This window comes from Xenopus laevis, chromosome 5S, assembly GCF_017654675.1.
Source record: "Xenopus laevis strain J_2021 chromosome 5S, Xenopus_laevis_v10.1, whole genome shotgun sequence".
NCBI lineage: Eukaryota > Metazoa > Chordata > Amphibia > Anura > Pipidae > Xenopus > Xenopus laevis.
Window position 1 is genome coordinate 43,616,514 of NC_054380.1, and position 13,809 is coordinate 43,630,322.

The following is a 13,809-nucleotide window of genomic DNA, read 5'->3' on the forward strand; positions in this document are numbered from 1 at the left end:
TAGTGAGGTTGTGGAATGCACTGCCGGGTGATGTTGTGATGCTGATTCAGTTAATGCCTTTAAGAATGGCTTGGATGATTTTTTGGACAGACATAATATCAAAGGCTATTGTGATACTAAACTCTATAGTTAGTATAGATATGGGTATATATCATTTGTGTGAAAGTAGGGAGGGGTGTGTGTATGGATGCTGGGTTTTCATTTGGAGGGGTTGTACTTGATGAACTTTGTCTTTTTTCAACCCTATGTAACTATAATCACAGTTGGATGCAAATGTTAAGCAACCCCCCCCCCCAATTATAATCACTTTACCCCATACCCCAGAACAGCACGTTTTGATCTTCTTAGCTTCTTTGCATCTGGTGTGCATGCACGATAGAGCGATAGGCGGGATTTGACAAAAATCTGGCCTTATCAGTGTTCTGCACGTGTACAGTTTTCAGCAAACAGGAGCACCAGTCTGGGGTATCAGGTAAGCTATTATAATCAATCAGGTGTACCTAACATTTGGCTCCCCCCCCCCGGTGGTTTTAAGTTTTTTTTAATGTTAAACATTACACAGGTGCTCCGAGGATGCCACTAAATATCTCCCACTTTCCCCTGGGGGTTAAGTATTTATAGTTCACCTATTAGGAGAGTGTGGTAAAGGATTTCACACTTCTAAGTTTTGTGTATAATGAACTCCTTATTTAATTAGCTTTAGCTTTTGTTTTTATTTCTTATTTATCATTTGTTGTTCTCATTCAGCTAACTCAGGTTCGTATCAAGGTCCTCATACACCCCAGTCCACTGGCAGCAACTCCATGACAGAGATGTCAATTGAACTAAAGCCACCAACACCAGCCTCGACTCCACACGGCCAACTGCAGCCCATGCCTGGGGGGAGGTAATTTCTTAAGATGCATTGCATCCCTGTCACTGTGGCCTTCTATGATACAAAAGTTTTCTCGTCCCTAACTTGCACAAGAAATTTGCTCCCCACAAAATATTGCATTTAATTCCTTCACAATGTTTAACCAGTGAAACTTCAGTTTGTCAATGATCAACGCTTGTGAAACAACCAGTGAATATGGATTTTATATAATCAGTTACATCAATTACAGTACATACAATACAAATACAGAACGACTACAATAAATAAGCATTCAAACTACTACATGTTTGAGCTGATGCACTAAAATTTTTTTGTTTGTTTGTTTTTCTCCCTGTCTTCTCATTATTTTACCACCAAGTAGTTAATTTAGTACGCCGAGTAGAGACAAACTCTTGGATAGGAATTAGATGGCACTCCGTTGTTCTCTGCCTTATTGTCACAGCCTCTTTATATTCCTGAAAACTATCCTAATACCGTTACAAAAAGTTAAGTTTAGGGTCCCTCACAATTAGGTAACACATAGTAGTTGTGGCTCAGAAAGGACCATTAGTGTGTCTTTGCATTTGTATATAAATGTTTTTTCATACAGTTTTATGGTTTCTTGCAGGAATAGTGCTGTCAGTGTACAGGACCCCTTCTCTGATACAACTGAATCATCTTTTCAAAAGCGTAATGCCATGACCCCAAATGCTCCCTACCAGCAAGGCATGAATGTACCAGACATGATGGGAAGAATGCCGTATGAGCCCAGCAAAGATCCATTTGGTGGAATGAGGAAAGGTATGTGTTCCATTTACATCAGTGATCCCCAACCAATAGCTTGTGAGCAACATGTTGCTCTCCAACCCCTTGGATGTTGCTCCCAGTATCCTCAAAGCAGGTGCTTATTTTTGAATTCCAGTCTTGGAAACAAGTTTTAATTGCATAAAACCTAAGTATAGTGCCAAGAAGAGCATCTTGTATGCTGCCAGTCCACATAGGGGCTACCAAATAGCCAATCACAGTCCTTATTTGTTACCCCAAGGGACTTTTTCATGCTTGTGTTGCTCCCCAAATCTTTTTACATTTGAATGTGGCTCACAGGTAAAAAAGGTCGGGGAACTCTGCATTACATCATATAGCAATACCTGTAGTTACTTTCTATCCAGCAATGTAATAATTCTGTCATGATTTTTATGGTGTAGTTTTTATTTCTAAATTACACAGTTTACATTTCATATAAGTCACTCTACCATATATAATTGTATTCCTGAACCAGTAAGTGAGTAGACTTATTGTGTTTTAGGGCAGGATAATCCATGGAGTCAAAGACACAGAATTGTAATTTAGGTTTAAAGCCCTTGTAGCCAAGAGAGTACATTGGATGAAATGAAATGTAGTGGTACAACTGCAAATTATGCTCCTAAAAGTACTGTATGTTACTGATGTACATACAAATATTGCAAAAAAACAAAAAAAAATCAAGTAGCTGCTTGAACATCATTATTTTTAATTTATCTGATTTCAGAGAAAAACATAAAACCCCACATTTCCTATGTGACAGCTGAAACTATGAAAGTGGTTGAATTAAGAGGATGTAAAAGAAGATTATCACACCTCCTTAAGCTTAAAATGCTGCTTTAATCAATGTTATAACATTTATAAGGGAGCATGAGTGAGTAATCAGCAAGTGTTGATTGAGCACATGGGTTTCCTAATTTACTTGAGGTGCAACAATCAAAATGTGTACTTGAGTACCTTAGAAAGCACAGCTTTTCATCACGTCTCTTAGCTTGGAAGGGAGGAGGGCCATTAAGGATGTGTGTGATACATGGAATCAAAATTCATTTCAGAAAAAATATAAAACCAAGCCATTTAACTATTTTTCTGAGCCCAAGTTTAGTTTCCTAGTTTGTTGCTCTGCATCTGTCTTGTCCATTGGTGCCAAAATGACTACTAGCCATGGTTTAATTTTTAGCATTTTTTATTTTATTGTCAAGTAAAAGTACTGGTTATATGGAACTTTAATCCACTATTACAATGTCATATGTCTAAATACATAGCACTAAGTGCACTTTGCCTAAGTTTGGTACTCACTTAAAAACCAAGCCTAAGAGGAGAAATAAGTTAAAATTACTCACCAAACTTTCACTTAGATCCGGGTGTATAAACCTCCGCCCCTATAACAGCACAATGCTAAATGACTGTCTGACCTAACCCACTATCATTTTTAAGTGCAATGCCTAATGTTTTAAATCAAGGACACTAAATGGAGCTCAGTAGAGCCATGTTTACAGCCACCATGTTGTATGCCAGAAATTGGTGGGTTTGATGACACAAGGTCCAAACAAACGGTAAGCTTTGTTAAGATGCAAATTAACTTGGGCTTCTTGTAACTTTGTTAAACATCTTTGCAAGACGAAGACTGTGCACATGCTCAGTGTGGTCTGGGCTGCTTAGGGATCATCATAAATTATCAAAACAGCACAAGTCAAATAATATCTGCCAGAAGCCGATACAGCAAGACTGATTAATAATCAGAATAGGCACTGGGTCCTTTGTTGTCAAGTAATCTAATGTGGATTTTATAGTTTTTGTAACATTTAATACACATTTTCTCCAATTCTGCAGAACCAGTGGCTGTTGCAATTAATCCTACAAATAGAATCCCAGTTTATCTGTTTAAATCTGGCTCCATGATCTTTGTCCCTGCAGCTGGAGTTGAAAACAGTAAAAGGGTTGTAAGGCAAAAAAAAATCCAATACAAATCTATACACAGTCGCCGACTGCTCTACAGGGAAACAAACAAAGCTGCTTGAGTTCTGCATGGCTGTAAGTAAGTGTGATTGTTTCCCTGCAGAGCAGTTAGGGACTGTCTGACAATTTATATCCACATGTAGGGAGAATGTCACTGCATACAGTTAAGTTTCTTATAAAAACAGTACACATTTTTTAATTAAAGTATATTGGAGATAGATTTCTTTTTCATTAAAGAAAGTAAAAATGGGATTTTATTTTTTTGCCTTTACATGCCCTTTAATGCCTCCATTTTTATCCATTGACTTGAACAGGCTATTAGAATAGAATTTATTGATCACAACATAAAAAAATGAGCACCATTTTTACGGTGCTTTTTATGCCAGAATTTTACGGCAAACATTTTTACTAAGAAAATTAATATAATATACATATGCTTTTTTGTATTGGCAATGCCTGTGATTAGACAGGCACATGTTCTCTATTCAATCACTGGTTTTTAAAAAAAATAGTCCCTTAGTTGCATGTTACAGTCTCCGTGGTTGGTGATCAGGTTGGAAAACTGTATATAAACCAACACTTTAGTTTGGCTTGTCTAACTGAAAGACCAAAGCCTGAAAAATAGGTATTTTTGTGCTGACCTCATGTATCCTCACATAGATTACAAGTTTGTGAACATGTTTCAATATTTTCTTAGCAGAGAACCAAGTTAGGGTGAGACGTGCTAAAAGCGGCCAAAAGTCCATTCACATGCAAGAGAAGCAACATAAACCTTCTGAAAACAGAAGGTATTTACTTGCCTCGTGCAATATACATAGCACTGCCTTAATACACAAACAAGAGTTTAAATCTCACATGAGGCATTATGATTGGAGACATGCAAATCACTCCTTCATGTCCCTTTGGCCAGCTATGCATCCAGAACCGTTGGTTTTATAACACAGATACAATCTAATAGTTCAGAGCCATATATCCAAAGCCTGTTTCAATCTCGTTAGATCTCATCAGTGCAAGATATTGGAACATGGCTTCTGAGTGGGTAGGACTTGTGGAGTAAAGAAGCAGAGACCCTATACTGGTTAGGGTGAGAGGGCTAAAAGGATCCAAAAAGCCCTTCACATGCAAGACATGCAACGTAAAGCCTTCTGAAAACAAAAGGTATTTACTTGCCTCATGCCATATACATAGAACTAACTTAATATTATAAAAGAGAGAGGTTAACTCTCACATGAGGCATTATGGATGGAGATGATTGGCATCTCTCATTGAATATGCAGAATACGAAACTAAAATGTTTTTCTCTATGTTCCTTCTTTTATGTTGTTCGTCTGAACACATTCTGTTTTCTTTGCTCTCAAGAACTTACATATGTCCAGCTGTCATGTTCATAGTGTGGTTATTAAGAGACTTTATGCGCAACTGATTTTCCTTTTTCCAAGGTAAATGTAAAAATGTTTAATTTTTTTATTTCTTATTTCATTATTTAAGTACCGGGAAGCAGTGAGCATTTTATGGCTCCTGGCCAGATGCCCAACAGCAACATGCAGGATATGTACAATCAGACTCCCTCTGGAGTTATGTCCAATATGGGGATGAGTCAACGGCAACAATTCTCCTATGGACCTGGAGGCTATGACAGGAGGTGAGTACAATGTAACTGCCACACTACAAAGCAATGCTTACCTGTTTTTATCACAGGTTTTTATTCATTTGGGAGTCTATGAATATATTTTCTTTTCTTGTAGATTTATGCCAGGTATATCTGAGTTCCCTAAGAATCTAGTTAACACATCTATGTAAACTGTTTGTTTCACATTTATCTTTATTGATTTCTTATTACAAAGATAAGAGAACCATGAAATGTACAACTGAGTCCATGATAAACCAAAATGAGAAAGAGAGAGTGTAGCTTAAAGGGCACATGTCATAGAAAAATAATTTTTCTACAGCAGAGGTTCGGCCTACACTGGGAGTGAGCTCTTGGTGTTGTAGATGGCCATTTTGGGACATACAAATAGTGAGGAGGGTCCCAGCTCTCGTATTATGCTCATGCATTTGCATAATAAGATAGCCAGGAGACTCACTCACTCGCTCACTATTTTGGCCAAAACAAAATTGTTTCTGTCAATGGTCCTACGTTCTCTTAATTGTTTAGCTTTTGTTATCTCCGTTTGGCATAAATCTCGATAGCCATCCATTTCCTTTTTTTTGGAGCAAACCCTTTAAATGAAAGACTGAACTATGAAAAGGAATATAATAAATAAAAAGTAAAAATATAATTGTACCTTTACAGACTATTCGTTTTTTTGGCTACAGGGGTCAGTGGCCCCCATCTGACAGCTGGAAAGAAGCAGAAGAAACAAATATTTTAAAAACGATAAAAAAAAAATTACCACCAACTAACAAAGAATAGGGCATTCCCTAACATGCTAACAGTTAAACAATATTTCTTCCACCTGGTTGAAATAAGAGGGGTTGGGAATCTATAGGCATTGGCTCAGTCAAAATCCTCCATTGCAGTTTTTAATTATTTAGACATATGCATGAGAGAGCATGGAGTTTGGTTATACTTAGGGCATCTGGAATAGACAATTCTATTGTATGTAGTCTACAGATTTTAAAGGGGTTGTTCATCTTCAATGTACAAATCTTAGGAAACCACTAACAATGTTCTCAATGTGTTAGAAAACCCATTTTCCATAACAAAAAGTAAAAATGCCATTGTAAAAGTTAATTTTTATACCTATTAACTCAGTCCTTCTCCTGTCTCTCTGACCAGTTTTCTGAAGTGATGGGAGTGGCCTATTTTGAACCTGACACACCAAGAACTTCCTATATGATGACATCATCATGCCCAGGCTTTGCCCTTACTTGTTTCCTATTGGATGTTGATACTGCCCTCCTCCTAGTAATTTATTGGGTGCTTGTGAACTGTAACCAGTCACATAATTTGAATGGTCATTGGTTGATTACTCAATTGTAATGGCAGAGGTTAACAGACGCAGCATATAAATAAACCTGCCTTGTAACAAACAATCACACAGCCATGTAGACAAATACTGCAGAAAAGGAAGGAGCAACATTGTTCTCCCAATTCTGGCACTCTCCTTCTGCCTAGACTAAAACTGAATGTAGTGCTAAAGGGGGGCAAACTTTTCTGGGAATAAATACTGGCTTTTCTATATTTTTATCTTTTAATACCTTTGGCATTAAGCATAATGTCAGTTATTTACAAAATTGCAACAAAACCAGCACTGACTTGCTTAGAAACGTATGTAACTTACACATCTAGCAGGGACAGTAGGGCTGCACCTCACCCTTTTAAAACCAAACACATATGAAATCCACAGGCTGCATGGCTAATTATCAACTCATTTAGATGCTGCAGACTGAACTGATTTCTGTGCAGCCATGTATCATGCATCTAAATGAATTGCTAATTAGCCATGCTGTGGATTTCATATGTGTTTGGTTTTAAAAGGGTGAGGTGGAAACCCTAAGTGACAGGCAGAGCAGTGTTGAGGGCAGGTAGGTTTTTTGAACATTTTGTGCGCTCTCCCAGGGGGGCGGTAATTTACCTTTTCCACTTCTGGAACAAGATTTAGAGCTCTAAATACCAAAAAATGAAAAAGTTATATTTTTCATGATATAGGGATCTATACCAGAAAAATATTTCACTTCATGCACAAAAATTCAACTCATTTGGAAAGCCTCAAGCTCATACAAATAGTCCTGGAAGTCACGTCAGCTGCTGAATAATGATTTTTTATGAGGTACATACACAAAATAATACATGGACCCCCCCCCCCAAAATAACATATTTCTGGAAAGTACAAGTGTCATCTCCCATAGTATCCATTATAATCCAATAATTCAAATTTATAAAAATGATTTCCTTTTTCTCTGTAATAATAAAACAGTAGCTTGTACTTGATCCCAACTAAGATATAATTAATCCTTATTGGAAGCAAAACCAGCCTATTGGGTTTATTTCATGTTTATATGATTTTCTAGTAGACTTAAGGTATGAAGATCCAAATTATGGAAAGATCCATTATCCATAAAACTCCAGGTCCCAAGCACCTCGATCCCCCCCATCTGCACAGTTGAAGTCTCTGCAGTACACAGCCCACACTCCCCCTCCCTCTCACAAACGTGTAACAGTTTCTTTTCAGTACCTGAATGCTGCTCAAATTCCCCAGCACAGGAAGCAGTGGCAGATTGACAGCAGACATAGCCAATAGGAGTTAAGTTAGCTGCCAGTACAATGTGTGATGTCATATAAGGAAGAGGAAGTGAACACTGTAGTGTTTTTGGGGGTCAGTGACCCCCTCCCAGCACAGGGTCTGTGTGGAACTGAAGGATTAGTACAGGGACACTTCTGAGGTGAATATCTCTTGAACTGTACTTTTTCTGTTAACTATTTCTATGGAAAAGTCTGTTATATTCATGTGAACTGTTAGATTTGTCAATTTGTTACAAAGGTGAACAACCCCTTTAATTACATGAATCATATGCAGAACTAAAGCAGGGGTGTCTAGACCTTGCCATCCTGTAATCTACTCTTGCCACCTGGCCTCTTCATGAGATCTACCTTAATAACCATAGTGTGCTGTCTACTGTTCGGTGCAAGCCAGAAAAAAAAAAGTAACAGTAAAATATGGTGGTAAAATTGCTGTTTGTCTCTTACTGGTTTCCATTCAAAAACACTCAGCAGCACCAAAGAGAGTGTTCCTGAGTGGTGTGGGCCCTTCATAATCAACCCATTATGAATGTTATTTACACACATTTTTGTTTACTAGTCAGTGGTGACAAGAGAAATCCATATGTTTTCCTTTTCACTGATCAATGTTAAAAGAGGTAAAGGCATGCATGCAATTAAGGAAGAAGTGTGCTTTTAGTGCACTGGAATCTAGTGCTAATTATTGCCCCCACAAGAAAAAAAAACCAACAAAACCAGATGCACTGTGGGAGGGCAGTGAATAGTCTGCACTAGCTTTTGCTTAGGTTATCAGGAGAGTTAGGTTATCAGGGGAACGATCCGCTGCTTCTTTTCCTATGGCTCTTTGCTGCGGTTCAGTAGCAGTTGCTATGGGGACCAATGTATGGAGGCCAGACGGGGACAACTTTCTATTCTGAGCTGAATCTTCATGGACTGATTGCAGAAGCAGCAGCACTCAAAAGCTCCGATATGTTGAGGGGTAAAAGGGAGATTTAACATGATCGAAAGGAAACTTTAAAATGATCCACTGGTAGACTCCGAAAGTTGGGTACCCCTGCTCTAAAGTATCTTCCTAAATTTATTGTTTATGCTTTCCCTTGCAGATCTGAATATGGAATGGGTGCTGAAGGGAGTATGGGGCCACCGGGTCAGAACAGCATGGCACCTTCAAACAGTGATCCGGGCATGTATTCCCCAAACCGCTATCAAGGACAACAAAGGTGACCAGTCTTTTTTCGTTTTTAATTCAGTCAAAAGACACAAGTTGGCCACTAAAATCTCCCTTTTTAACTGACTTACATTCCTCTAAATAGAATTAATAATTAAGTAAAATTAAATTTGCTTCTACTGCCTACTACTGGTAAAAACCACTTGCAGGTGGGATATCCAGCAGGCAATGTTGGACATTTCTGTGTCAGCTGGAATATGCTGGTGCAAGAACACTATGCAACTAGGGTTGCCATCTGCCCGTTATTTCACCAGCCTAGCCAGTAAAATACCAGCCAAGGCCGGGGTCGGTATTACAAATTTACCGTCAATGTATTAGCCAGTAAATTTTAATCCCTATTGTTCCGCCCCTGGCCTGCCTCTGATCCCCTACTGACTAAGTGCTGCAGTCCCTTCCTGGTGAAACTGCATGACTCCACCCCTGAAACATCATAACCCCACCCCCAAAACAGCACAACCCCGCTCCTCTCTGGCCTGCCCCCACCCTCTATGTCAGGGGTGCCCAGACTTGAATTGTTGTATATTTGGGAGTGAGAGTAACCTAAAAGGGAAGCCTGTGGAAAGTGTAGCCTAGGGGCCTCACACCCTATTAATCCACCCAAAAGTAGATTTATTCTTACACCGGTGAAACTTTGCAGACTGCACAGGACTCTGAATTAAATATTAGTGCTTTCCCCAAAACTGGATATCCAACATAACCCAAGGATCATATCTACCAAAACGGTCAAGATATGGTACTGAATATATACTGAATATAATAATATTACAAAGCAATCTCCAAAGAGGATTTTCTCTACTATCTTGGCTGGGAGTGGAATGATGTTGAAAAGTTCCCTTTTAAATGTATCTGGCAGCCGCAAAACCATCCATAAAGCACCAAGCAGCACAGCATTGCCCTGAAAAACTTGCCATCCTGGGAAATCCAAGCACCGATAGGAAGTTTACAGCCAACCTGTCTGGCCCGCTGGGACACTCCCACGTCACACAAACAAGAACAGAGAGGAATGGGAGGGTCAGAGCCATGGTGGGAGATAGGATAGCGGAGGGGTCCTACAGCCCACCAGATTGATTGAATGAACTTCTGAGCGGCAATCAGTGCTTGTCTCTGGTGCAGCTTGCGCTATTAGTGTTCCAGGTCCCCTCCGCTCTGGTTAGTCGCGATCTACGCGAACATTACTGGGATCTACTGGTAGACCACGATCGACGTTCTGGGCACCCCTGCTCGATGTTACCAGCCAGAACTAAAAGGTGGCAACCCTATATGTAACATGAGCCTTAAGACTGTGCTGTGGTTGCTGTGCAGTTTTGCAAAATGAAAAACTAAAAAAGTAAATTGATACTAATGAACATATTTATAAAGGGGTTTTAAAGGGGTTGTTCACTTTACAAACACCTTTTTCAGATTGTACACCAAAAATAAACACTTTTTTCAAATGCTTACCATGTTTTATTTTTTACTGTTTTTTTTCAGAATTGAAGCATACATTTTCATGTCTCTTGTATTTCAGTCTGGCAGCTCAGTAATCCAGGTGCAGATTCTGAACTGTTACAATTTGCTTGATTAGTTCATTAGTTGATACATTTCTCAGCAGCATACATGGAATATTAGCAACTATTAAATCAGTAATAGCTGTCTATAATGAAACTCAGGGGTTCTGCTCAGCAGGACCATTGATGAGACATGCATCTATTTAGAACAGTTTACAGAGTTGGTTACCCCCCCCCCAGCTCCAGCAGATAAGTATAAGAAGGTGAAAATTACATTTCAGACTTCAGTATTCGAAAAATGGCCCAGATTGAAAACAAAAGGTAACTGGAAAAAGTCTTTATTTCTGGTGAAGTATCTGAAAACAAGTGACCTGAAAAAGTTTTGGAAGACGAAACACCCCTTTAAATATTTTACAGCAAAAGTTGGTGTAAAATAAATGGTGTATATATAACTACCCACCATTACCTCCACTGGTTACATTTATAGCAACTAGGTTCCAACATATCATTTATATTGAGGGTAACATTTTCCTTGTCTAGTCAACCGCTGTTCAGTTTTATGAGTACTAATCTTTGTGTTTTAGCGGGGACATGACTTCATGTTCCCAGGCCCCCAGCAAGAAAATAATTCTGGCCCATCTCCTGCATGCCCCCTTGCCTCTTGTTCCCTCATTCCCCTAAATATAAGCTGCAGAAGATGCTCCAGGATTTACAACCTCTGTTTCTTGCTTTAATTGCAGAAGCCCAGAGCTGCTGTAGGCCTGAGCCTGTTGCCATCCCATAAATCCTGGCTTGATTGATTTTATTTTCACAGCTGTATTATCTACACATTGCAGTTTTGTTTTTTAAAGTGGCGTTTAACATTATAACCATGTTATCAATGTTCTGCTCTAGACATGAACCTTATGGACAGCAATATCCAGGACAAGGTCCACCTTCTGGACAACCACCATATGGAGGACACCAGACAGGAATGTATCCCCAGCAACAGGTAAATTCAAGACTGGAGTGTAGTGAGCAGCACTAAGATTTTTCTCATTTTTCATTTTTGTTCAGTATCTCCATTGCAGATTGAGTTTTAATTTTCACACTGTTGTTTAGGGCTGATTGTGGGTAGGGTTTCCACCTTTTGGCTGATTGAAGTCCAGGTGGGTCAGTAACATGAGGGGGGAGGGATATGTGATGTAAGGGGTAAGGAGGGTGCTGGTCTGTGGGTCAGTGAAATCACATGGAGACCAGTGATTAAATGATCTTCACGTCATTTATTTCAAGTCCTGTCCAGATTTTCTAATTTGAAAATCTGGAAATCCAGCAGCCAGTTTTCAACCAGACAGCCCTTTCTGAAAACAGGGCTGTGTGGATGAAAACTGGTCACGTGACAACATAATTGTGGGCAGTCCCACAATTTAGGAACCTCTGTTCTAACCCATAATCTGTAAACTGTTACATTTTAAAGAACAATAAGGTTTTTAAGTATTAAAATGTGATTTGTAATTACTTTTTATCACATATTTAAATTGCAATTTTAGAACTACAAGAGACATATGGATAGTATGTATGTTCCTCAAGCCAAACGTCATGAAGGAGAGATGTACAATATGCAGTATGGCAGCCAGCAACAAGATATGTATAATCAGTATGGTAATTCATATTCTGGCCAAGAAAGGCGACCCATGCAAGGACAGTATCCATATCCCTACAATAGAGAGAGGATGCAAGGCCCAGGACAAATGCAACAACACAGCATGGGGTCTCAATTTATGGGAGGATCCATGCAGTCATCAGCAAGTGAAGGTGCTCAACAAACTATGTGGGCATCACGAAATGACATGCCTTATTCATACCAAGTTAGGCAAGGCCCTGCAAGCGCAACACAGGCAGGATCATACTCAGCCATGAATCGATCTGATGATATGATGGGTCCTGATCAAAGAATGAATCATGACAACCAGTGGTCATCCCATGGTAATCAACGTCAGCCTTCCTATATGTCTCCCACTGCAGCTATGCAGCCAATCACCAGAGCTCCTCCATCATCTTATCAGACCCCTCCGTCAATGCCAAATCATATTTCTAGAGCTCCCAGCCCAGCATCATTTCAGCGTTCACTGGAAAACCGTATGTCACCTAGCAAGTCTCCATTTCTGCCTTCCATGAAGATGCAGAAGGGTTTGGCAACTACCACAGCATCACAAAGCACGGTAACCCCTGCTCAGGTTCCAGTGAGGCGAGAAATTTGTTTTCCTCCAGGATCAGTGGAGACCACTCAGGCAATCTTAAAACCAAGAAGAAAAGTAACTTCAAAAGATATTGGTATGTTGAAACTTAGTATCAAACACTCAGAGGCAGAGGAAAACAATCCTGTGCTTTTCTCAGAAATATTTTTTTAATTCTTAATCCAGTTCATATTATTAAAGGAACAGTTCAGTGTAAAAATTAAAACTGGGTAAATAGATAGGCTGTTCAAAATACAAATATTTTCTGTATAGTTAGTTAGGCAAACATGTAATGTATAAAGGCTGGAGTTAGTGGATGTTTAACATTACAGCCAGAACACTACTCCTGCTTTTCAGCTCTCTAACTCTGAGTCAGCAACTATAAGAGGGGCCACATGGCATATATCTGTTCAGTGAGTTTGCAATTGATCCTTAGCATTCAGCTCAGATTCAAAAGCAAACAGTTGTGACCCATGTGCCCCCCCCTCAAGTCACTGATTGGTTACTGCCTGGTAACCAATCAATGGAAACCAAGAGAGCTGAAAAGCAGAGAGTAATGTTGTGGCTATTTTGCATCCAGTCACTCCAGCCTTTATAGATTGTATTTTATTGGCTAACTAACTATATTATATCATTTTTATTCTGCACAACCAATTTATTTACCCAGTTTTATGTTTATATTTTCCCACTGTGTTGATATAATTAATGGATATTTCCTTTATATTATCTCTGCCTAGTTTGCTCTTCAAAGTTCACTACAGATGCCATTCACTGCTACTAGAATGTGAGAAATAACCTTGGAGAACCCTCACAAATCCTTTATATAGGATGTTGTTTCTGTAGATGAAGATAGTATCATACATTTAATAAGTTCCCTGAGTAAACCACCTGTAAGTGCTGACTTGGGTAAATACAGCACAAAAGCACATGTCCCTAAAAATAAGTTTGGCTTCCTTCATATTATAATTGTCCCATTCATTTCTTGCATCTCACAATCAATACCCAGTTAATACATACACACTCTGAAAACGATAATTTTATCTTAT

The 13,809-nt window shown here is 39.1% G+C and overlaps 1 protein-coding gene across 7 annotated transcripts in view; it reads left to right on the plus strand.

Annotated features, from left to right (window-relative positions):
- Positions 1–13,809, plus strand: part of arid1b.S (AT-rich interaction domain 1B S homeolog) — a 237,567-nt gene that overhangs the window by 218,279 nt on the left and 5,479 nt on the right. For all 7 annotated transcript variants that reach the window (XM_041564452.1, XM_041564455.1, XM_041564453.1 and 4 more), the window contains 6 exons: positions 748–886; positions 1,482–1,654; positions 5,099–5,252; positions 8,936–9,052; positions 11,442–11,538; positions 12,077–12,860. In XM_041564452.1, coding sequence (XP_041420386.1) covers positions 748–886; positions 1,482–1,654; positions 5,099–5,252; positions 8,936–9,052; positions 11,442–11,538; positions 12,077–12,860 — 1,464 coding nt within the window. The remainder of the gene's footprint in view (positions 1–747; positions 887–1,481; positions 1,655–5,098; positions 5,253–8,935; positions 9,053–11,441; positions 11,539–12,076; positions 12,861–13,809) is intronic.